General features: G+C 36.3%; 1 protein-coding gene across 1 annotated transcript in view; it reads left to right on the top strand.

Annotated features, from left to right (window-relative positions):
• The window catches only part of SPESP1 (sperm equatorial segment protein 1), a 34,549-nt gene extending 8,281 nt beyond the window's left edge, over positions 1–26,268 (top strand). The window contains exon 2 of the mRNA XM_030317835.1: positions 25,084–26,268. Coding sequence (XP_030173695.1) covers positions 25,084–26,102 — 1,019 coding nt within the window. The 3' untranslated portion in view covers positions 26,103–26,268. The remainder of the gene's footprint in view (positions 1–25,083) is intronic.
• The last annotated feature ends 745 nt before the right edge of the window (positions 26,269–27,013 follow it).

Below are 27,013 nucleotides of genomic sequence, written 5' to 3'. Positions count from 1 at the left end.
TAGGCTACCATTTTACTTGTCCTTTGGCTATAGAGAGCAGTCTTTTCTCGGAAAATTTTTTGTCTGCATCCATTGGTGTTTCTCAGTTGCCAGCTTCTCCAGTCTCTAGTCTGAGGTGTGTGTGGCAAAAAGAAAACCCAGGGAACTCACTGCTGTGTCATTCCGTAGGTCTTGAAGTTCCTAGTTAGTCTGTCTTCTCTCTGCCTTTCAGATTACTTGTTTTGTATATGGTATCCAGGGTTTTTAACTCTACTTAGTGGGAAGAATAGAGGAAAAGTGCATGCTATCTTTTTGGAAGTAGAAGTCCAGATACGTTGTTTTAAAACATTTTATTTGGGACTTAGTGGAAGAGACCATGTGTTTTACAAATAAGCAAGAATACCTAAGTAGAGCATACATGGGAATTATGTGATAACCTGATTTTATTTTTAATTTTGGTCAAAATATGTTGGAAGTATGTTTGCAATGCTTTTCTTTATATTATTTCCTAGTTTGTGTATAAAGAAAGTACTAGATATTAGAAAGGAGAGAGGAGTCTTTTTTTTTTTTAATTTTTTTTTTTTAAATTTTTTTTTTCAATGTTTATTTATTTTTGGGACAGAGAGAGACAGAGCATGAACGGGGGAGGGGCAGAGAGAGAGGGAGACACAGAATCGGAAACAGGCTCCAGGCTCCAGGCTCTGAGCCATCAGCCCAGAGCCTGACGCGGGGCTCGAACTCACGGACCGCGAGATCGTGACCTGGCTGAAGTCGGACGCTTAACCGACTGCGCCACCCAGGCGCCCCGAGAGAGGAGTCTTAATAGACCATCAGACATCTAAATTTAGATCGAATTTTATCTGACTAGTGATTCATAATACTCTACCTAAATAATTGAGATAGAATGTAAATAAATTCAATATTTTGAGAGTTTGTCTAAAATTCTCCTTTAAGTTTTTATTTTTATAGGCAGTTAACCAATGCACATTACTTTATTAGCAACATTCCTTTTAACTTACAGGCAGTTTGATGCCAAACCTCAATGTTTTTCTTCTAAGTCTTTAGAGAAATACATATTATTAATTTAAATGTTAGCTTATACATCCATAATTAAGAATGTCAGGAAATATAATCAAGTTAATGTCAAAATAAAATACAATTCATGTTAAACATTATCAGTGAATTGTAACACTTAAAATCTATACATAAAACATTTTAATGGAAAAATTCTGTTGGTCATTATGATTTTATAATATTATAACTAATTTTTAAGACACCAGATATTTTGTTTGTAGCACATTGTAAGTGAAATTGCATATTCACATTATATTTATGTTTTTCAGTACATTTCTCAAAAAGTTTAGGTACATTAGCTTAAATGCAGAAATCCAAATTGTGCATAGGTTTGGATATGCCTTATTTACTTTTGAGTTTTGTATTCTGTGATAGCAATACAATCACCACACAAATGAAGCACATAAACAAAATACTTTTTTAAAAAGTAAAGTTTTTTTTTTTTTAATTTTTTTTTCAACGTTTTTTATTTATTTTTGGGACAGAGACAGAGCATGAACGGGGGAGGGGCAGAGAGAGAGGGAGACACAGAATCGGAAACAGGCTCCAGGCTCTGAGCCATCAGCCCAGAGCCCGACGCGGGGCTCGAACCCACGGACCGCGAGATCATGACCTGGCTGAAGTCGGACGCTTAACCGACTACGCCACCCAGGCGCCCCAAAAAGTAAAGTTTTTTAAAAGACCTACATTTTACCAGTATTCTTCCAGAATTTTAAATTGTAGCATTAAGTAAGAAACTCCCCAAAGAAATATTAAAATTACCTATTTTTATTAGAGCCCTGTATTTTTTTTATCCTTTAAAGTATAAAAGTTCTCAAATTTGAATTACATGTATATTTTTATTTATTTTGAGAGAGAGAGAGAGAGAACACAGGAGGGGCAGAGAGAGAGGGAGAAGGAGAGAATCCCAAGCAGGCTCCACACTGTCAGCACAGAGCCTGACATGAGGCTTGAACCCACAAGGTGAGATCATGACCTGAGCTGAAATCAAGAATCAGATTCCCAACCGACTAAGCCACCCAGGTGCCTGTGAATTACATGTATATTTTTTAAAAATTATATTCCCCCTCCTTTTTTTTTTTTAACCAAAGGAGGTGGGAGTGGTTTAGTTTTCCTTAAAACAATTTTTTTTAATATTTATTTATTTTTGAGAGAGAGAGAGCATGAGCAGGGGAGGGGCAGAGAGAGAGGGAGACACACATCTGAAGCAGGCTCCAGGCTCTGAGCTGTCAGCACAGAGCCCAATGTAGGGCTCGAACCCATGAACTGTGAGATCGTGACCTGAGCCGAAGTCAGACACTTATCTGACTGAGCCACCTAGGCGCCCCTAGTTTTCCTTTTTTTTTTTTTTAATTTTTTTAATGTTTATTTACTTTTGAGAGACACAGAGACAGAGCTTGAGTGGGGGAGGGGCAGAGAGAGAGGGAGACACAGAATTCTAAGGAGGCTCCAGGCTCTGAGCTGTCAGCACAGAGCCAGATGCAGGGCTCGAACCCATGAACCATGAGATCACGACCTGAGCCAAAGTCGGATGCCCAACCGACTGAGCCACCCAGGCGCCCCTAGTTTTCCTTTTTAATTCAGCTTAGAAACTATTGAGTCTTTGCCCAAGATTCAGAGTGACATGTTTTTCCTTTTTTTAAAAAAAAATTTATTATTATTTTATTTTATTTTATTTTATTGTTCTCAAATTAGTTAACATACAGTATAGTCTTGGCTTCAGGAGTAGAACCCTGTGATTCATCTCTTACATATGACATGCAGTGCTCATCACGAAAAGTGCCCTCCTTAATGCCCATTCCCCATTTAATCCACCCCCATTCCCCTATCAACCCTCAGTTCATTCTCTGTATTTAAGAGTCTCTTATGGTTTGCCTCCCTCTCTGTTTTTATCTTATTTTTCCTTCCCTTCCCCTATGTTCATCTGTTAACTTTCTCAGATTCCACATATAAGTGAAATCATATGATACCTGTCTTTCTCTGAGTGACTTATTTCACTTAGCATAATACCTTCCAGTTCCATCCATGTTGTTGCAAATGGCAAGATTTCATTCTTTTTCATAACCAAGTAGTATTCCATTGTATATATACATATACCACATTTTCTTACTGCATTCATCAGTTGATGGACATTTGGGCTCGTTCCATAATTTGGCTATTGTTGATAGGGCTACTATAAATATTGGGGTGTATGTGCCCCTTCAAATCAGCATTTTTGTATCCTTTGGCTAAATATCTAGTAGTGCAATTGCTGGGTCATAGGGTAGTTCTAGTTTTAATTTTTTGAGGAACCTCTATACTGTTTTCCAGAGTGGCTGTACCAGTTTGCATTCCTACCAACAGTGCAAGAGCATTCCCATTTCTCCACATCCTCACCAACATGTGTTTCCTGTGTTGTTAATTTTAGGCATTCTGAGGTGGTGTCTCATTGTGGTTTTGATTTGTATCTCCCTGATGATGAGTGATGTTGAGCGTCTTTTCATGTGTCTGTTTGCCATCTGGATGTCTTCTTTGGAAAAGTGTCTATCATATCCTCCGCCCATTTCTTCACTGGATTATGTTTTTTGGGTGTTGAGTTTGGTAAGTTCTTTATAGATTTTAGATACTAACTGTTTATCTGATACGTCATTTGCAAATACCTTCTCCCATTCTGTTGGTTGCCTTCAGTTTTGTTGATTCTTTCCTTCACCGTGCAGAAGCTTTTTGTCTTGTTGAGGTCCCAATAGTTCAGTTTTGCTTTTATTTCCCTTGCCTCTGGGGACATGTCAAGTAAGAAGTTGCTGTGACTGAGGTCAAGGAGATTGCTGCCTGTTTTCTCCTGTAGGATTTTGATGGTTTCCTGTCTCACATTTAGGTCTCTCATCCATTTTGAATTTATTTTTATGTATGGTGTAAGAAAGTGGTTCAGTTTCATTCTTTTGCATGTTGCTGTCCAGTTTTCGCAGCACCATTTGCTAAAGAGACTGTTTCCATTGGATACTTTTTCCTGCTTTGTCAAAGATTAGTTGGCCATATATTTGTGGGTCCATTTCTGAGTTCTCTGTTCTATACTGTTGAGCTATGTGCCTGTTTTTTGTGCCAATACCATACTGTCTTGGTGATTACACCTTTGTAATATAGGTTAAAGTGTGGGATTGTGATGCCTCCAGCTTTGGTTTTCTTTTTCAACATTACTTTGGCTATTCAGGGTCTTTTGTGGTTGCATACAAATGTTAGGATTGTTTTCTTGAGCTCTGTAAAGAATGCTGGTGCTATTTTGATAGGGATTGCATTAGGTAGATTGCTTTGGGTAATATTGACATTATTAACAATGTTCTTCCAATCCATGAGCTTGGAATGTTTCTCAATTTCTTTGTGTCTTCTTCAGTTTCTTTCATAAGCTTTCTATAAGTTTCAGCATACAGATCTTTTACCTCTTTGGTTAGGTTTATTCCTAGGTGTTTTATGCTAGGTTTTTGGTGCAATCATAAATGGGATCAATTCCTTGATATCTCTTTCTGTTGCTTCATTATTGGTGTATAAAAATGCAACTGATTTCTGTACATTGATTTTATATCCTGTGACTTTGCTGAATTTGCGTATTAGCTCTAGCAGTTTTTTTGTCGAGTCTTTTGGGTTTTCCATGTAGAGTATCATGTCTTCTGCAAAAGGTGAAAGTTTGATTTATTTGCCAATTTGGGTGCCTTTTATTTCATTTTGTTGTCTGATTGCTGAGGCTAGGACTTCTAATACTATATTAAACAACAGTGGTGAGAGTGGACATCCCTGTCGTGTTCCTGATCTCAAGGGTAAAGCTCTCAGTTTTTCCCCATTGAGGATGATATTAGCGGTGAGTCTTTCATAAATGGCTTTTATGATGTTAAAGTATTTTCCTTCTATTCCAACTTTCTTGAGGGTTTTTTTTTTTTCAACTTTTTTTAATTTATTTTTGGGACAGAGAGAGACAGAGCATGAACGGGGGAGGGGCAGAGAGAGGGAGACACAGAATCGGAAACAGGCTCCAGGCTCCGAGCCATCAGCCCAGAGCCCGACGCGGGGCTCGAACTCACGGACCGCGAGATCGTGACCTGGCTGAAGTCGGACGCTTAACCGACTGCGCCACCCAGGCGCCCCTTGAGGGTTTTTTTTTAAGAAAGGATGCTGTATTTTGTCAAACGCGTTTTCTGTATCTGTTGACAGGATCATATGGTTCTTATCCTTTCTTCTATTAATGTGATGTATCATGATTGATTTGTGAATATTGAACCAGCCCTGCAGCCCGGTAATGAATCCCACTTGGTCATGGTGAATAACTCTTTTAAAGTACTGTTGGATTAGATTTGCTAGTATCTTGTTGAGAAGTTTTTACATCCATGTTCATCAGGGATATTAGCCAGTAATTCTTCTTTTTAGAGAGGTCTTTGCCTGGTTTTGGAATCAAGGTAATGCTGGCTTCATAGAATGAGTCTGGTAGCTTTCCTTGCATTTCAATGTTTTGGAATAGTTTGAGCAGAATAGGTATTAACTCTGCTTTAAATGTCTGATAGGATTCCCCTGGGAAGCCATCTGGCCCAGGACTCTTATTTATTAGGAGATTTTTGATAACTGATTCAATTTCTTTGCTAGTTATGTGTCCATTCAAATTTTCTATTTCTTTCCGTTTGAGGTTTGGTAATGTGTGAGTATCTAGGAATTTGTCCATCTCTTCCAGATTGTCCAGTTGGCATATAATTTGTCATAGTATTCTCTAATAATTGTTTGTATTTCTGTGGTGTTGGTTGTGATCTCTCCTCTCTCATTCATGGTTTTATCTATTTGGTTTCTCTTTTCTTTTTGAGAAGTCTGGTTAGGGGGTTATCAGTTTTGTTTATTCTTTCAGAAAATGAGCTCTTAGATTCATTGATCTGTTTTTTTTTTTAATCTATTTGTGTATCTCTGCTCTAATCTTTATTATTTTCCTTCTTCTGCTGGCTTTGGGCTTTATTTGCTGCTGCTTTTCTAGCTCCTTTAGGTGTACAGTTGGGTTGTGTATTTGGGACCTTTCTTGCTTCTTGAGATAGGCCTGAATTACAATGTATTTCCTCTTAGGATGCCTTTGTTGCATCCTAAAGGGTTTGGACTGTCATGTTTTAATTTTCATTTGCTTCCATGTATTTTTAAATTTCTTCTTTAATTTCCTGATTAACCCATTCATTCTTTAAGAAGATGTTCTTAACCTTCAAGTATTTGGGGGCTTTCAATTTTTTTTTCTTGTTGCTGATTTCAAGTTTCCTAGTGTTGTGATCTGAAAATATGCATAGTTATGATCTCAATCTTTTTGTACTTGTTGAGGGCTGTTTTGTGACCCAGTATGTGATTTTTTTTGGAGAATGTTCCATGTGCACTTGAGAATGTGTATTCTGCTGCTTTAGGATGAAAAGTTCTGAATATATCTGTTAAGTCCATCTGGTCCAATGTGTCATTCAGAGCCGTTGTTTTCCTTATTGATTTTCTGCCTAGGTGATCTGTCCATTGACGTAAGTGGAGTGTTAAAGTCACCTACAATTATAGTATTATTATCACTAAGTTTGCTTATGTTTGTGATCAATTGATTTATATATTTGGGTGTTTTAAGTTGGGGGCATAAATACTTATAATTGTTAGCTCTTGATGGATAGACCCCTTAATTATGATATAATGCCCTTCTTCATCTCTTGTTACAGTCTTTGTTTTGAAATCTAGTTTGTCTGATGTAAGTATGGCTGCTCTGGCTTTCTTTGACATCCATTAGCATGAGATGGTTCCCCATCCCCTCACTTTCAATCTGCAGTTGTTCTCAGGTCTAAAATTAATCTCTTGTAGGCAGCATATTGACAGATCTTGTTTTTTTATCCATTCTGATACCCTGTGTCTTTTGATTGGGGCATTTAGTCCATTTACATTCAGAATGATTATTGAAAGATATGGATTTAGTGCCATTGTGTTACCTGTAAGTTTTGTGTTTGTGGTGATGTCTCTGGTCCTTTGTAGTCTTTGCTGCTTTCCACTCACAGAGTCCCCCTTTGGATCTCTTGCGTGGCTGGCTTAGCGGTCATGAACTCCCTTAGTTTTTGTTTGGGAAAGCCTTTATCTCTCCTTCTATTCTGAATGACAGCCTTGCTGGATAAAGGATTCTTGGATGCATGTTTTTCCTATTCAGCACATTGATTATTTCCTACCATTTCCTTGTGGCCTGCCAAGTTTCAGTGGACAGGTCTCCTACTACCCTTATGTGTCTACCCTTGTACGTTAAGGACTGTTTGTCCCTAGCTGCTTTCAGAATTCTCTTTATCTTTGTATTTTGCCAGTTTCACTATGATATGTTGTGGGGTTTTTGTTTTTGTTTTTGTTTCATTTTTATTTTGAAGGGAGTTCTCTGTACCTCTTGGACTTGAATGCCTATTTCCATCCACATATTAGGAAAGTTCTCAGCTATAATTTGTTCAAATAAACCCTCTTCCCCTTCCTCTAGCTCTTCTTCTGGAACTCCTATGATACGGATATTGTTTCGTTTCATGGATTCACTTAGTTCTCCAATTCTCCTCTCATGATCTAGTAATTTCCTTTCCCTCTTGTTTTCAGCTTCATCATTTTCCATGATTTTATCACTTCTATTTCACCTATTCTTTCCCCTTCTTCTTCCACCCTTGCTGTCACTGTGTCTAGTTTATTTTGCATCTCAGTTACAACATTTCTTAATTCATCAGGACTAGTTCTTAGGTCTTTGATGTCTATAGCAAGGATTCTCTGGTGCCTTCTATGCTTTTTCAAGCCCAGCTGTTAGTCTTATGACTGTTACTCTAAATTCTTTTTCAGATATATTGTTTATATGTTTTGAGCAATTCTCTGGCTGTGATTTCTTCTTGAATTTTCTTTTGGGGGAGAATTCCTCCATTTTGTCATTTTGGCTAAGTTTCTGTCTTTTGTGTTTTTTAAAAGCTTGTTATGTGACCTGCACCTGAGAGTATTACTATATTAAAAAGTGCTCATACCCTGTCCAGGTCCTGGGGACTTCAGGAAGTGTTTTTTTGTGTATGTTTCATGCATTCTGTTGTTGAGTTTCGGCTCCTCTATCCCACCTCTGCAGAGCTCTTTACTTGCTTATAGTGGTGGAATGTTTGGAACCTTCAACCCGGTGTGCTTTGATTTGTTTGTTGAAGTAACCCTGGAAAAAGAAAAGGAAAAAAAGTGGAGTGGGGGTGGGGGGAAGCCTGATCCCATAAAAAAAGAAAAAGGGTAAAAAAGAAGACCAAACAGAATCAAAAAACTGTAAGGCTAAATCCAGAGAAAGAGAAAGGAAAATAAAGAAGAAGAAGATAGAGAAAAGGTGGAAAAAGAATAGAATAAAAATGCCTGATCAAAAAAATTATATTTATATTTATAATGTATACAAAATAAGAATTGACCAAAAAAACAAACAAACCAGGAACTATGGGCTTGATTCCAAAAGAAAAAAAAAGAGAGAGAGAATCTAGAATAATAAGATAAACTAAAATTAAAAAACAAAAACAATTGTCTGTTGGCTGTGCTGGTCTGGAGGAGAGGCTGACTTTGTGTTGGGTCAGTCTTGCTCCAGTAGATAAGCAGTTGCCAGGCACCAAGGGGCAGGGTTTGGTGTAAATTGGTACCACCTCCATTGGGAGCCCACTGTCCTGCTCCCTGCAGTCCCTTCATGTTGGTGTTGAGGAGGAAAATGGCGACACCCAATCTGTCCTCCTCTGACCAGGTGTTGCAAATCATGCTGTTAAGGCAGCCCTCACAGAGTATGGAGGGCAGTCAGCTTGCCCTGTGCCACAGTTCTTCTGTGCCTCTAGGAGCTCAACTGAGATTCAAAATCTGATGTCTTAAATGACCCTGCACTGTGCAGACCCTGTTCTGGAGTAGCACCACTCTGCCCTGCCGATAAAAGGCCTTTGGCTGGCACCTGCAGGGTGTTTTGTCCTTGGGGAGGCAGTAAACCCTCTTCTTACAGTACTCTGGGAAGAGGACTGTTCTCTTCCAGTGTGCCCCTGAGATGGCTACACTCCACTATGCATTCCAGGGCTGGCTCGCTCTTCCCCAGGAGCATGGCAATGGCTTCCAGCTCCGTTTGGAGAAAGTCGCTCACTTTTGTACCTCCAAGTTTTAGCTCCAGAGGCTCCATCCTGCCAAGCTTTCTCCCTCCAACTGTGGAGATCTTGATGTCACTCCACATCCATTTCCTAGGTGCTCCGAGTGATCTGACCTCAATACAGCTGTGTTTGAGGGACAAGGAAGATCCCGGTCCCCTTACTTCTCTGCCATCTTAACCCGTCCTGAAATCAAGCTGTTTCCATGGTTTTCCTCTCTTAAAACTTTAGTCTTAAGGAACTGGGTATATTACTGTATAAGATTTTTAATATTAGCATTTTATTATCATTACATTTTATTGTAATTTTTGGCATACTGTCACTTCTTAGAAGCATAGTCTTTTTTTTCTTTTTTTTTCATTTTTGAGTGTAAGTTTTTTGTGGAAAAAAAATTGTTAGTTATGGGGCGCCTGGGTGGCGCAGTCGGTTAAGCGTCCGACTTCAGCCAGGTCATGATCTCGTGGTCCGTGAGTTCGAGCCCCGCGTCGGGCTCTGGGCTGATGGCTCAGAGCCTGGAGCCTGTTTCCGATTCTGTGTCTCCCTCTCTCTCTGCCCCTCGCCCGTTCATGCTCTGTCTCTCTCTGTCCCAAAAATAAATAAACGTTGAAAAAAAAAAATTAAAAAAAAAATTGTTAGTTAAAACAGTTAATGCATAATACCATTTTAGCTTTACCAATTAGGAAATCTCTCCAGAAACAAATAAAGGTGTAGCCTTTTGGATTTTTATGAACATAATCATATATATTCGTTCTCTTAAATAGACATTGTAGAGAAATTATTTGGTTTTTTACACCTCTTAACAATTGGAAGTTTTATGTATACAATTAGATATTTTAATTGATGCTTGATAGTGCATTTGTAAGAACTTGAGACTTCCAAATATTTTAAAAACTCAATTAATTTACAATATATTTGCATAGATAATAGGGCACTAGGTTTTCTTGGGTTTGTTATTCAGTTTCTTTAAAAAAAGAAAAGAAGCCACTTAATTTACATGTTAAAACCATGATTTGTGGTTTAAAATGACTGACTAGAGGTAAAAAATCACATTTTTTAATTTCTAAAAATTTGTAATATCTCTGGCCACAAAAACCATAGTTTCTCAGGTGAGACAAGGGAACCAAGCCATTCCTAACTCTTTGGTAGAAGAAAAAAATCTTATGAATTATACTGTCATATCCATAATCTTAAATTTAAGAAATTTTATGTTAATTTTGTCTCAGTTTAAAGTAATAAAATTTATGGCATGATGAAACTAGGAAATATAGCTTGGTTTATAGAATGTGTTCAATTAGTTACATTACAGTGAAAATAGCATCTATTGATAAAATTAAATTTTATAAACTAGTTCTTTAAAAATGATATTTTTGTTTTATCTTTGTGTTAATGTCCAGTAACTATAATGCAAAACAGAGTTATATGCATGACAGTTTAAATACACAATATACATACAATGAGGTACACAAATCACAGGCCTGAACTAAGTGATAAAATATTACCAGCCTAGACTAGTTTACAAGTATTTTATTTTAATGCTTGCAATTATTTAAAATCTTGCATAGGAATTTAAGTGACTGGAATTTTCTAAATTACTTACACTTACAAAACTGGGTTTCTCCAGAAAGAACTTATGTAGAGAGAAAGATTATTCATGTAACTACATGAATCATTAGGTTAACCAAATAAGATTCTTGAATATGACAGCTCAAACTGTTTATATTTTTCATCCATCTCATAAAGTGTGCTAAAAAAGAACAAGCTTTTTTTAAACTCTAGTACTGTAATGCTGCACTAAGAAAAACTTGTCAGTTAAAACATTAAAATTGGGGCGCCTGGGTGGCGCAGTCGGTTAAGCGTCCGACTTCAACCAGGTCACGATCTCGCGGTCCGGGAGTTCGAGCCCCGCGTCAGGCTCTGGGCTGATGGCTCAGAGCCTGGAGCCTGTTTCCGATTCTGTGTCTCCCTCTCTCTCTGCCCCTCTCCCGTTCATGCTCTGTCTCTCTCTGTCCCAAAAATAAATAAACGTTGAAATAAATAAATAAATAAATAAATAAATAAATAAATAAATAAAACATTAAAATTAAGCAATTAGAACAGAGAATATATCAGACAGTGGTGTATTTAACAACAAAACGGTTTTTAAAATTATACAAAACCCCAAACAAGATAATTTGACCATTCATTAGTTGGAGTGGAATGTAGTCCGATTATACAAAAGCAATTGTAATGTTTAACCTTGTTATTCATTAGTATTTTTATGGTAAGTTTTAATATTAATAAATTGTTATTGACAGAACCAATAATTATGTCAGTTTTAATCAATATTTCCAGCTAAAAGTAATAGTTGTATGGCTTATTATATTACAAAAAGGAATGCAATTATAATTTAGATAGGGGGTTTAAAATTCAGGTTGGTGTGCCTTAATGTTAAAACTCAGCTGGCAAAGATCAGTAAAAATGAATGTCTGTTCATATATATTTTTTAGTTCTGTTGACTAAAATGGCTTGATAACAATATCACTTCTTTTTTTTTTTTTTTAATTTTTTTTTTTTTAACATTTATTTATTTTTGAGACAGAGAGAGACAGAGCATGAACGGGGGAGGGTCAGAGAGAGGGAGATGCAGAATCTGAAACAGGCTCCGGGCTCTGAGCTGTCAGCACAGAGCCCGACGCGGGGCTCGAACCCACGGACCGCGAGATCATGACCTGAGCCGAAGTCGGCCGCTTAACCGACTGAGCCACCCAGGTGCCCCACAATATCACTTCTTAATGTTAGTCTTGATATGTACCTCTAGCCCTCAGATTTTTATCTCTAATATTGTTTTCCGTGAAAAGAAACCAGGATTCCTTGAAAGGATAGCTGATTTTCATCTTTAGGAAAATAAAGTCTAGACTTGAGGGGTAAGGATGAGAGTGGGGTAGAAGATGGGAGGGAGGCAGGCAGCAGTAACTACCAGAGAACAAACAAGGATACTTTAAAAATTCAGAGGTTCCCTCAAAAGGATACAAGAGACAGCTTACAGTGGCTCCAACTGACTAAGTTGTGACTATTTGAGCATAAAAAAACAAAATGATAGTTTAAAACTGTTACAAAAATCTAACAGTCATAATGAAACTCAAAAGTGTGAGAACTACTTTTTAATACCTAATATTTTACTCAGGTGAAGTTTATTCAGATATTTAAAAATACTGTTTACATTTAATTTTATTTATGTGCCCAAGACAGGCAAAAGTGTTTCCTTACACAAAACTAATACAAATCAATGCTTTGCAAGATCTTACTTTCTTCCTATAAAATATTTGTGGACAGACTCATGATTCTTTTGCTACTACCCACCTCCATAGGCTACCCACCAATAGGATTCACATATTAGAAGATATACTACCATATTGTTTCGGAAGTTAATGAAATGTATTAAGATGGTCCATGCACATGAAGGTGCTCTCTCAACTGATCCTAATAGCTATACCACAACAGGATAAAGAAAACTTGATGCCAAAGTCAAGTGACCTTTTAAATGTGCTTAAAATACATAGAAGTATGGGGCACCTGGGTGGCTCAGTCAGTTAGGCATTCAACTCTGGATTTCAGCTCAGGTCTTGATCTCACAGTTTGTGAGTTCAAGCCCCACATTGGTCTCTGTGCTGACAGCGTGAAGCCTCCATGGAATTCTCTATCTCCCTCTCTCTTTACCCCTTCCTAGCTCACATGCCCACTCTCTCTTTCAAAAATAAATCAACATTTAAAAAGTAATAAAAAATAGAGAATTATGCTTTTTCTTTACATTTATTTGCTTTTTGATGGGTTTAGTAGTTGTTGCTGGTGGCTACTTTAACTTCTCTCCTTGCCCTTCATGGTTCTTAAAAAGAATGGAGTGGATGAAAACATCCCCAAAGACAATGTTAGAAGCCACAAACTGACACACTAGGCCTAATAATCTTGCTCTGAAAATTTCATTTGTACCATTTAGTCATAGAAGATGAAATGAACAGTAAATTGTATTGCTTACACTTCAGATGAAAAATACCCAATTTTTTAGATTCTTGGCTTTGTGTCTTCATTAAATAAGGACTTAACAATGTATAAAAGGCATTTCAATAAAAATTTAAATGTTGATCAAATATAATAATATATTACGATCCTATTTATATAAATATGTATAATCTTGAATTCTGTTAAAAAAATCTATCAGATGGAGGGGTGCCTGGGTGGCTCAGTTGTTAAGCATCCGACTTTGGCTCAGGTCATAATCTCACTGTTCCCGAGTTCGAGCCCCACATCAGGCTCTGTGCTGACAACTCAGAGCCTGGAGCTGTTTCAGATTCTGTGTTTCCATCTCTCTCTGCCCTTCCCCTGTTCATGCTCTGTCTCTCTCTTTCTCTCTCTCAAAAATAAATAAACATTAAAAAATAAAAAAAAAATCTATTAGATGGCAATACTCCCCAAATTGATCTACAGATTTGACACAATCCATTTCACAATCTGGCTTGCTTTTTTTGCAGAAATGAACAAGCTGATACTAAAATTCGTATGGAATTGGAAGGGACCCAGAGTAGCCATAACAATCCCGAAAAAGAACAAAGTTCAAGGATTCACACTTCCTGATTTCAAAATTTACTATTACAACTGCAGTAATCAAGACAGTGTAGTACTGGCATAAGAATAGACATATAGGTGACAAATTTAATTCAGAGTCCAGAAAGGACCTTTTACATTAATAATGGTCAGTTGCTTTTCAACAAGGATACCAAGACAATTCAGTGGGGAAAAGAATAGCCTTTTCAGCAAATGGTGCTGGGATAACAGCCAAAGGAATGAAGTTGGACTCTTGCCTCAGGCTATATACAAAAGTTAATTCAAGCTAGATCATAGATCTAAATGTAAAAACTAAAACTATAGAACTCTTAGATGAAAATGTAGGTGTAGGTCTTTGTGCCCTTGGATTTGGCAATGGTTTTTTAAGATGTGATATCAAAAGCACAAGTAGCAACAACAAAATAGATAAATTGAACTACATCAAAATTAAAAACTTTTGTGCTGCAAACGATAACCTTAAGAAAATGAAAATACAACTAACAGAGTAGGAGAAAATATTTTCAACTCATATATATGCTAAAGGACTTGTCTCCAGAATATATAAAGAATTCTTACAACTCAATAAAAAGACAACCCAATTAAAAAATGGGTAAAATATCATCAGAATACAGATTTATCCAAAGAAGATATATAGGTGGCCAACAGGCATGTGAAAAGATGTCCAGTATCATTAGCCATTAGAAAAATATAAGTCAAAACTCAATGGGATATGACTTAACACTCACAAGGATGGCTGTAATCAAAAGAACAGAGGATGATCTGGAGAAATTGAACCCCTTATATATTGTTGGTGGGAATGCAGCTGCTTTGGCAGTTCTTCGAAGCTTAAACATAGTATCACTATATGACCTAGTAATTCCATTCCTAGACATATGTACAAGAGAAATGAAAACGTACATCCACACAAAAGCTTGTATGTGAACATAGCAGCATTACCCATTGTCACTAAAAAGTAGAAAGAAGCCAAATGAGCAGCAACTGATGAATTCATAAATTGTGGTATATGCATACAATGGAATATTATTTGGCCATAAAAAGGAATGAAATACTGATGTGTGTTCCCAAATGGATGAGTCTAGAAAACATTATGCTAAGTGAAAGAAGCCAGTCATAAAAGAATGCATATTATATAATTTCACTTATATTAAACACCAAGAATAGGCAAATCCATAGAGAAAGAAAGTAAACTTGTGGTTGCTTAGGGCTGAGGGAAATGGGGAATGGGCTTATTTGGGGGATGATGAAATGTTTTAATGGTTATGGTTGCACAACTGTGACTATACTAAACACCACTGAATTGTATACTTCAAAATATGTAAAAGATAAGTTATGAAGGAATTTTATTCCTAGTAACCCTTAGGGATTTTTAATCCCTAAGATTGTAATTTACTTAAAATTATGTTAATTCAGTGTTACCTTAGAGATTGATAACATGAATTAAAAGGGAATTAATAGAACTTAAACAAATTTAGTTAAATTTATGTGATCTAAATTTATACTAGGGCATTTAGTAAGGGCCAGTTTAAGGAAGTGCAGGGACTTTCTGAAAATTGTAGCTATTTAACTACAATATTTATGATACTGTTGATAAACTTCAGACTTAGAAATTTAGAAAAATATAATTAAAGCTGTATCTTTTATTGTTGTAAAAAAGTGCCTCCTTTGCCTAAAATAAGAGGACTTTTTTTAATGTCCAGATTTTCTCCCTAATAATAATTGGACTGTTAGCTAAAAACCAAAACCAAACAAACAAAAACAAACCAAAAGACAGTCTTTATTTTTTTTTTTTTAATTTTTTTTTCAACGTTTATTTATTTTTGGGACAGAGAGAGAGACAGAGCATGAACGGGGGAGGGGCAGAGAGAGAGGGAGACACAGAATCGGAAACAGGCTCCAGGCTCTGAGCCATCAGCCCAGAGCCTGACGCGGGGCTCGAACTCACGGACCGCGAGATCGTGACCTGGCTGAAGTCGGACGCTTAACCGACTGCGCCACCCAGGCGCCCCCAAAAGGCAGTCTTTAGACCAGCAGATTTATTTTAAACATAACATGATGTTTAGTTTTCCTCTATAGCATTCTTCTATAGAACTGTTTTAACCTGTTATTATTTCTTTAAGATAAATCACTGGAGGTACAATTAATTTATATACTTAACCAGCATCTGGTTCATTTATTCAACCATTCATTTGACAAATGCTTTTTGACTGTCTGCTATGGCTGTAGGCTCTGGGTATAACAGGATATAGAGAACAAAGTAGACATGGTCACAGCTTTCAAAGAGTTTTCAATATGTAGTAGTTAACAGACATTAAATTTAGATAGTTAAGATGATCTTAAATTCTATAAAGAAAAGATCAGTGTGCTAGAGAGAGACTGATGATTGATCTGGGATTCATAAAGGAGGTATTGAAGTTGCTTTTGTTACTAAGGAAGTAACTATACATACACATGCCAATCCTAGGTTTTATTGTTTTTAAAAAATTTTATCTCCCTGACTGGCAAGATAAAGATTGTTTTTAACGTGCATTTCTTTTATGAACAGTGAACTATAGCAACTTTTCATGCTAATGGGCTTTTTATTCGTTATACTCTCTTCTTCCTTCTTTAAGTGGCCATTCTAGGAGAAGGAATATATGTTTTGAATATATTATTTTTTGATTGAAGTTTTATATTTCATTGCTTATTTTAAATCATGATTTTATTATTTTCCTCAAAATAAACTCAAAAGTAACTTATTTTTGCTTCTGTGTGAAGTGAATGGATCCTTTTTGCATCATTGACTGTCAGTTCCTATGTATACTTTGTAGTACCAAAACATATCTAATTTGGATCAGTTTTAGACATTTTTCCAAAGAAGACATACAGATGGGCAACAGACACATGAAAAGATGCTCATCATCACTTATCACCAGGGAAATGCAAAACTACAATGAGATATCACCTCACACCTGTCAGAATGGATAAAATCAACACAAGAAACAACAGGTGTTGGTGAGGATGTGGAGAAAGGAAAACCCTCTTGCACGATTGTGGGAATGCAAACTGATGCAGCCGCTGTGGAAAACTGTGGAGGTTCTTCAAAAAGTTAAAAATATAATCCAGCAATTGCACTATTAGGTATTTACCCAAAGAATACAAAAATATGAATTCAAAGGGATACATGCACCTCAATGCTTATAGCAGCATTATCTACAATAGCCAAACTATGGAAATAGTCCAACTGTCCATCAATTGATGAATGTATAAAGAAGAAGATGTATAAAGAAGAACGTATATACATATATATGTATATATATACACACAATGGAATATTGTTCAGCCATAAAAAGGAATGAAATCTTGCCATTTGCAATGATGTGGATGGAGCTAAACAGTATCATGCTAAGAGAAATAAGTCAGAGAAAGACAGATACTGTATGATTTTGCTCATATGTGGAATTTAGGAAACAAAACAAACAAGCAAATGGAAAAAAGAGAGAATGGGAAACCAAGAAACAGAGTCTTAACCATACAGAAACAAAATGATGGTTACCAGAGGGGAGGTGAGTGGGGGAGAGGGGATGGGTGAAATAGGTGATGGGGATTAAAGAGTACACTCGTTATGATGAGCACCAGGTATTGATTCTATGGAAGTGTTGAATCACTATATTGTACACCTGAAACTAATACTGTATGTAACTAACTGGAATTAATTTATTTATTTATTGAAAGAGGGAGAGGACATATTCAAGGAGGGGAGGGGCAGAGGGCAGAGGTAGGAGAGAGAGAGAGAGAGAGAGAGAGAGAGAGAGAGAGACCCAAGCAGGCTCCATGCCCAGCTCAGGGGCCTGATGCTGAGCTTGCTCCCATGACCATGAGATCGTGACCTGAGTTGAAATCAAGAGTCTGACTCCCAACCAACTGAGCCATCCAGGCACCCTGTTAACTGGCTGGAATTTAAATAAAAATAGAACAAAATAAAAATTAAAAAAAAGTAAAACATTTTGGGATCAGTTCAAATGTTTCCAAGTACATCTTAATATACGAATGGGGTGTATTTTTGTCCAGTTGACAGTAGAGCAAAATTCTGTATATTTTACTTATGTATTGATTGTATTTTCATATTTACATGTATTTTAAAAGAAAGTTGTATTCCTCCAGGATAATTTTATTATCATACTTCTACTTTGCCAGCATCCTTATGTCATGTTTTTATGACAACATTGTGTAGTTATTATGTGTACCTGCTTTGAAAGAAGGCAGCCTGTTTGAATGCCATTCTTCCCACCTACAAATTGAATATAATCTTAGGCAAATTACTTGTCCTTTCTCAGTATCCTCCTTTTCCTCTTTATAAAACATTCCTCACATTCATAGCCCTCAGTGTAGTGCCACGCACGTAGTAATCCCTCAGTCAGTCAGAGCTATTATGGTCTTTTCAATCACTGTCTTGCAATTTTGCCCTTCAGATTTGGTGCCACTTTTGTTCCCTGCAGTTGTTTTACCATTTTGTTTAGTTTCCTATAATTCCTGTCATGTGACTCATTCTCCCTGTACTATTTCAAGAAAAGAAGTGCAGATAGTCTCAAGCACAGCTGTGACATCCATATCTATGATTCATGTTAAACTGTAAACCTGCTTTGCAGGGAGCCATCCTGCTTACTAGAGGCACTGGAAAGCAGCATTATGATTTCTCAAGGTGGAAGAGGTTCTTACTTGTCCTCATTTGGAGACATTGCTCTGTTTAGCTGGAACATTACCTGGAGACATTGCTCTGTTTGGCTGGAACATTAACTGGTAAAGAGAGAGGGGGATATTATAAAGCGTGCCAGGGTAAACTACAAGTATCCAAAGTACAAAAACTCAACTTCCAGCAGAGTAGTCTGGTCTTTGTAAGAATTTGAATTTTGTTCATCTTTCTCGTAACTTCTGAAGAAAGAGGAAAAGCAAGTTTTCATAGTGGCCAGAACCATTTGCAGGGATATTGGAGGCTTGACTATCTTTTACTACCTTGCTTGCAAATATCTGTACAAAGATCAAATTGATTTGCAAGAGCAGTCCTGATTAGTACAACTATGAAGTCACTATGAAGTATGTAGATTTTTTAGGGGGACAAAAGTAGGAGGTGGGAAGTGTGTGGGAGTGGATGGATTTAACAACAGAACAATATGGAGACAAAAGGTACATGAAGAAGGGAAGAAAAGCAAGATAGAAAGTAGGGTGCTGTATTGTTCAGCAGCCATGAACAGGCTTTTTAATGTTGCCTAAGTAATAGTGTAAAGGGATAATGAGTACTTCAGTTTTTTTTAGGAATCCACTAGCAGTAAGGATGTCCTTTTCCAGTCCTTTGACAGTCTACTTCACCTAATAGTAACTTGGGTGTCCTGTTTACTACTTTGAGAAGGGACAAGCTAAATGATTAAAAATGGAGGGTTTAGCAGCCTACCGTCTAATGGCAATGTCTTTTTAAAAGCACTTAGGCCTTTGTTGGCTGCAGATTTTAGATTTGTATGTGAATAGTGGCCCAGAATTGAAAATTTTCCAAAGCATATATAAAAAAAATTCTTTATGGAGAAATTTAAATATATACACAAGTAGAAATAATGGTATAATAAATCTCCATATAGCTATAACCAGCCTCAACTACTAACCCATAATTAATCTTGTTTCATTGATATTCCTTTCCCTCTCATCTTCCTGGTCCCTCTCTCTAACTTCTCAGATTTGAATTTTTTAGAAGCAAATTCCAAACATCATATAATTTCATTAGTAAATATTTCAATATGAAGACTAAACTATAAGTACTTAAACACAATAACAATGTTAGTTTCACACCTAAAAAGATAATAATTCCTGAGTATTATCAGATATCTGGCCAATGTTCAAACTTTCCTGATTTTCTCTCTTCAATTTTGTTTGGATGAATTGGGATTCAAATAAGATTCATACATGTAATTCATTGATATGTCTTTTAATTCCATTTTAATGTATATTCTTATTTCATCTCTGTTTTTCTCCTTGCAATGTAATTGTTAGGAAATTGGATCATATGTCCTATAGTTTCCCACAGTCTAGATTTTGCTGATTATATCCCTATGGCATAGTTTATATCTTCCTTTGTTTCTTGTCCCATGGATTTTCAGTATATTGCTAGTTAGACCTAGAAAAATCATTAGATTCAGGTTTTTACTGTTTTTGCAAGACTGCTTCATCGGTGGTATTGTATTCTTTCATCAGGAAATAGATAATATCTGATTTTGTATCTTTGGGGGGTATAAACAATCACTGATATTAATAATCATTGCAAAATGTCATATTCTAAGTGGCTTCTTCATTTATTAGCTAGAATAAGTTTATAAATTGAAAGCTTCCCTCACTTTGAGCTATTTTTCCATATACAGTTGGGTCTTTTTCTATCTTTTCTGTTCTGTTCCATTTATCTGTATATTCATGTGCAGTGCTATACTAGATTTATAACAGAGGCTTTATAATATAATTTCATGTCTATTGGGTCTAGCCCCCATTTTTTGGGCTATTCTCACTCAGTTTTCCTTCCAGATGAACTTTATAATCCATTTTTCTAACTCCAGGAAATAGTGATATTTTGTTAGAAGCATATTAAATGTATACCTTAACAGAGAGAACATGACATCTGAGCATCTTTATGATGTTGAATCTTTTTTTCTAAGAACATGGTATATCTTTCCATTTGCTAAAGCTTACATTATGTCTTTCAGAAGATTTTATTATATTCCTATATCAGTTTTCTGTGGCTGCTATATAACAAATTACCATGAACTTGGTGTCTCAAAATAACAGAAATTTATTCTCTCACAGTTTTAGAGGCCGTAAGTCTAAAATCAGTTTCACTGAGCCAAAATCAAGGTGTAAGGCAGAGCTGTGTTCCCTCTGCAAGCTCTAAGAGATTTTTTTAAATGTTTATTTATCTTTTTGAGAGAGAGAGAGAGAGAGTGAGTGTTAGCAGGGGAGGGGCAGAGAGAGAGGGAGACGCAGAATCCAAAGCAGGCTCCAGGCCCCAAGCTGACAGCAGAGAGCCCGATGTGGGGCTTGAACCCACGAACCGTGAGATCATGACCTGAGCCGAAGTCAGATGCTTAACTGACTGAGCCACTCAGGTGCCCCAAGAGATAAGATTTTAATTGGCTCTTCTAGCTTCTGGTAGCTGCCAGCATTCTGTGTTTTATGGCCATTTCACTCTATTCTCTGCTTCCTCCTCTATATTACGCTCTTCTTCTTCTGGGTATCAGATCTCTGTCTCTCTCTTATAAACACATTTGTGATTGGATGTAGAGTTCACCCAGATAATCTAGGATAATCCCCTGTCAAGATCCTTAACTTAATCATATCTGCAAAGACCTTTTTTTCTTATAAGGTAACATTTACAGGTTCCAGAGATGAGGACCTGACCTCTGCATGCCTATATTCAGCCTAATAGAATTACTCCTATAATTTTGGGCCATGTTTTTTTAAATTTATGATTAGATATTTTCTTTCATTATTTGTTATCAAAATAGCATCTTCTTTCTCATCTTTTAACTGGTTTATATTTGTGTATCGATTTTCATAGATTGATTTTGTAACTTGCTACTTTACTAAATTCTCTTAGTCCTTGTAGCAGCTTTTCAATGAATTCTTTTGTGTTGTCTGGAAGTATTATTATATCGGTTACACATAAAGATAGTTTAACCTTTTTCTTCCCAATTCTCATGCTTCCAATTATTTTTGTTGTCTAATTACTAATAACCTCCAACACAATGTTAAGTGGTAACGGAAATGTTAGTATCCTGATCTTGTTTCTGTCTTTAGTGGGAAAGGGTCTAAGGTTTTTTATAGATAGGATCCAAGACATATTTTTAATGTTTTTTTTTTTAGGGATTTAAATTTATATTTTAAGCTGAGAAATGTCAAGAGTTATCTTTATAGAACTTTTAAAGTGTTTTCAAGTATCTGTTTGGTTCCAGGTAGATACAGTATCTTAATTTTATAGTTAAGTAAATGTTCAGAGAAATTAAGTAATTATCTAAGGTCATGATGTTAGAAAGTGGTACCCACAGGACAAAAATAAAAAAAATTTTTTCACTGCAGTAGGCTACCTATTACTTTAATATTTTCCTCCAGGAAAACTATAGATTCAGGACAATGATTTACATACCCATAAGAATACATAAATAAGTTATTTTCCCTTTTAAAATGTGAGTTTTACTGGTTTACTATATTAAGTGATTGGGTGTGTGTGCTTGTGTGTTTTTAGAGAGTAAGATACTATATACGGAGAAGGCTAGTCCTCTTTAATGACCAACTCTGGTCCCATTTCCTCTCCTCAGAATCAATGTAGTGTAAACCGTGACAGTTGTAGTATTTTTCTTTTTTGTAATGCAAAGGCCAGACTTAAGCTTTGATTGTAGAGGCATCTATTTCAAAGAGCCATCCATTTCAAAGATTGCTATCTTGAATAAACACATTGCCAGCAGGCCACCCTGGTTCATTTATTTTAGAGATCTTAATTGATTTTGATAACTGACCTTTTGGGCTACTTGTTTTTTCCTTTCCTGTGCTTCAAATTCATGGTCTTATGTTTTAAATTCAATAAAGAGTGAACCCTAGGGTCCCCACATTTGACCCCAATAAAAAAAGAACCCCTGGCCCATTTGCACTCTCCACCCCTACCACCCTCTCTCTGGTGCTTTCTAGGGTGCTCTCTCCCTCCCTCTCTTTCTTTCTCTTTCTCCACCCCGTCCACCCCGTCCTCCTCCCCCAGTGTGGCCCCAGGTGTGCTATGCAATTTCAAGATCTTGTAAGTAACAAACCTTTTTTCCCCCCAAATTTCCTGATGGTTGTTGCTGAAGGGTGTTTTGCAATTATAGTAAGAACCACAAGGGTCAGTCCAGTGGTTACATTGGTTTGGAAAGGGGACTCTTCTGTGGAAACAGCTGCCCCCACCCCACAATGGCCAAGCCCAGGTGAGTTCCACCAGGCATTTCTAGCTGGTAGTCTTACTATAGGTAGGCTGAGACTGACACAAAATAGGCAATAGCTCACAAGAGTTAGGTATGTTAACCTTCTAGTTCCTTTTTAAAAATCCACAATTCACAGACAAAAATGTATGATACTGTGTCAGTGATTTTAAGAAAATTATTACAAGGTTTGGGGCGCCTGGATGGCTCAGTTGGCTAAGGGACAGACTCCTGATCTCAGCTCAGGTCTTGATCTCAGGGTTGTGAGTTCAAGCCCTGCGTTGGGCTCCACACTGGGTGTGGACCTACTTAAAATATATATATATAAATATTACAAGGTCATTATCAAAATCTACCTCCTCTTTTTTCCTCACCCATCATCATCATATGGATCTTGAAGTATGCAAGGCTTTTCTAAGCATAACATAAAACACAGAATCTACTTTTAGACTCAGATCTCCAGAGAAGTCTGGTATCTTTCCACTGTCTCTGCCTCACTAAAATGTTCTTATTAAGAAATTTTTTAAATTGAGAAATAAGCTATCAATTTTGGTTAAATATCCATCTGGTCTAAGTTGCAACAGAAGAGTTAAGGAAGAGAGGAAAAACATATAAATGTAAAGCTTTTTTTTTTTTTTTTTAACTGTTTTGTGCTTGCCAAAGTGCTGAATAGAAGTGCCTTCTGAACAGAAAGTTTGTTATTTCATTTTGCCTGAAGAGGGAGGGTTTAGGTATGAGTTATGCATGAGAGTTTGGTAAAAAGTGACTTACTTTCTTCAATTAAGCCATTTATATCCATGATAGTGGCAAAATGATTTCAAAATGACATGTATAAAATCCCAGCACTTAAAATTAAAAGCTGTTTTAAGAAAAGGGGAGTTGAGCAGAATTTCAGAATATCTTATTCAATTATCTTTTTTGTTTTCCATGTTGGAAATGAGAAGCTTCATCAACCACTCAGATGCTGCAAAATACCAGTATAAATAGAACTGCCATTTTTGAACTAGAGTGTATTATACTAAGTGAAATAAGTCAGTCAGAGAAAGACAAATACCGTAATTTCACTCATGTGTGGAATTTAAGAAACAAAACAGATGATCATAGGGGAAGGGAAGGAAAAATAAGATAAAAACAGAGAGGGAGGCAAACCATAAGACTCTTAAATACAGAGAGCAAACTGAGGGTTGCTGGAGGAGAGGTGGGTGGGGGGATGGGCTAAATGGGTGATGGGCATTAAGGAGGGCATTTGTTGGGATGAGCACCGGGCGTTATATGTAAGTGATGAATCACTGGGTTCTACTCCTGAAACTAATACTACACCGTATATTAACTAACTTGAATTAAAAAAAAAAAAAAAACTGCCATTTTGTGTTGAGAGTGAAATGTTGATGGTTTAGAGCAGGAATTGGCAAACGTTTTCTGTGAAGGGCCAGATAGTAAGTATTTTCAGTATTTGTATACCATATGGTCTCTATTGCAACTACTCAATTCTATTGTTGCAACCCAAAGCAGCCATAGATAATACATAAACAAATGGACGAAACTGGCTGGATTACAAGAAAACTTTATTTACAAAAACAGTTAGGTGGATATGACCCACAGGCTGTAGTTAGAGCTTTGCTGGGTTGAGGGCAGTTGGATACTGGTAAATGTTCAACAAATGATTTTTTGGAGAGACTAGTAAACCCAGATTTATAGCATTTGCCCATTTATATGATGTAAATACTCCCACCATCGTTGGTTTCAAGCTATGTATTTGACATTACTGAACAGAGACATAGAAAGAGATATAGAGTAGTACACTATTACAAGCATTTCTGCCATACAGCTATGCAAGATGTAAATAACCTCAAGACCATAGATAATAGTAAAATGACATAAAAATAAGAAGTGATGAATTTTGAATATTTATTACCTTTATTTCTGATACAATTTAATTGCAAATTAAAATAATTTTTAAGAGTGTCTGTGTTTAACATCTGGCTTACAAAATTCCTAAAAATTTAATAATTGGCTCTAGTGAGCCAGTATGAGGCAATTCCAACACACCACTTCTAGAGATTATAATCAGGAATTTTGTTTTAATAAACTGCCTACAGAATCATAAGTTATATGGGAGGTAGGAGCGAAAAAATATAGAGAATTGTGTTAATACGCAACTTTTACACTAACCTTGTTCATCTGTTTTAACAATCTGAAAAAATAATTTTGTTTATATAAGTGAGAGTTGACTGAGTCAAAAGTGCTTTATTTCTTGGTTCTTTATCTCAACTTTTAAGTGATAATATATGAAGTAAATTTAGGTCAGTAGATTCTGTCAATATGTCAATATGTAATACTAAGTGTTACCATTTGATTTTTTTCCCCTTAAGGTATAACTGTGACGCCTGATGAAGAACAAAACTTAAATCATTATGTAGAAGTTTTACAGAACCTAATACTAAGTGTTCCTACTAGGGAGACAGGTCGTGAGGAAAAATCAAAGTCTCCAAATAATGCTCATTCTATAGGACCAAAGTTGTCAAGATTTAAGGAGATAATTACACATGGAGACACTTCAACTAAAAATGATGTTTTAACGAATCCTGTCAGTGAAGAAACCACAGCATCTCCCACTGGAGGCTTCACAATGCCAGGAAGGAAGGAAAAATCTACTGAAAGTACAGCATTCTGGTCAATTAAACCAAATAATGTTTCGGTTGTTTTACATGCCGATGAACCTTATATTATTAAAGAGCCAGAGCCAAAGCCAGATTCAGAAGTAAGATCCACTGAGGCGCCAAAGCCATTGCCAAATGTTACTAAATCATCCACAAGTCCAGATGTCACCCCTTTAAGTAGGAGCACTGACATGGATACTGTCACAGAACCAGAAGATGTTCCTCAGCTCTCAGGCGAATATACAGTGGGAACACTTGAAACAATAACATTTGGAAGACACCCACAGATTTTGAATAATGAAGACATTTTGAAAAAAATTTCAGATATTAGTTCACAGGTGCGACAGGCACCTCTTGTTGAAAGCCTCAAGCCAGAATACAGAGAGGACATTCGAGCCTCTAGAGAGCACCTAAAACGAAGCCTTGCTTTAGCAGAAGCAGCAGAACATAAATTACAAAAAATGTATAGATCCCAGTTCTTACCACTTGGCCGAAGCAGTAGTGGAATTGATGACATTGAAACTGTAATTAACATGCTGTACAATTCTAGGTCTAAATTATCTGAATATTTGGATATTAAATATGTTCCACCAGAGATGAGAGAAAAGGCTACTACAGTCTTCAATACATTGAAAAAAATATTATGTGTAAGTCAACTAGAAACTCAAAACCTTATTAGGAAGTTATTAAACAATAATATAAAAATGTTGCACCTACTTGATATTCCATGACAAAAATTGATTGAAACGAACTATGCATTCACTTCACAGAAGAAATAAGCACATTAGTGATTCACAAGTTGTATAAAAATATTTTCTACTGTTCAATGTGCCAACATCTCTACATGTCATATGTTCTAAAATATTTTCATATGCACTAAAGCCTAATAATTTAAAATAAAATTTTGGTTCAGGAGTTCGTAGTTTTTTTTCCCTCATTAATTAACTTAAAAAATTATGAAGATCTAATCTTTAAAATGTTTAAGCTTTGATTTTACTTGAATAGATTAAATTCACTTGTTTTATTGAGAGTCAAGAGACTGTGTGCAATCTGTATGTAGCCTGTTTTAAATAATTGAATATAAATGTAAGATTTTAGTACATATGGTCTTTATTACTCTTTCAGAGAATCTGAGAGTTTTCAGTCTGAATAGCAAAGTTGGAACTTGAATCAGAACTTTTATTTGTATATATGTCTGCCTCCTTTGAAAGGTGGATGGTATATGAAGATACAACCCTTTTTCTTTGTTATTAAGTACTTCTGGAATATCAGTGAGTGACTGTAATTTGGGTTTATAACGTAGTCATTCTCACTTCCTCCTTTTGTTTGTTTCTATACATTTATATTGAAGCTTTGCAAATCTTTTGTTCGGAGTATGACTAATGAAATTAAGGTTAACTGTGTAGTATCATGATCATGGGGCAAGTAATTCTCTTTCATGATTTGATCGGTATTATATTTAAATTCATTTATTCATTCACCGAGCCAGTAGTTTTAGCTTGCTGGAGGCTTATTGACCTCCTACACATAGGTGCAGGACAAAATGCTAGGCTTTGGGGATATAGTAAGACCTAGTTCCTCCTCTCTTTGAGAAAGACAGATGTTAAATAAATGACTTCAATAATTTTTAAATTTCAGTTGT

Source organism: Lynx canadensis, chromosome B3, assembly GCF_007474595.2.
Source record: "Lynx canadensis isolate LIC74 chromosome B3, mLynCan4.pri.v2, whole genome shotgun sequence".
NCBI classification, from domain to species: domain Eukaryota; kingdom Metazoa; phylum Chordata; class Mammalia; order Carnivora; family Felidae; genus Lynx; species Lynx canadensis.
The sequence above is the reverse complement of the archived record's forward strand: the minus strand, read 5'-3'. Positions and strand labels throughout refer to the sequence as shown.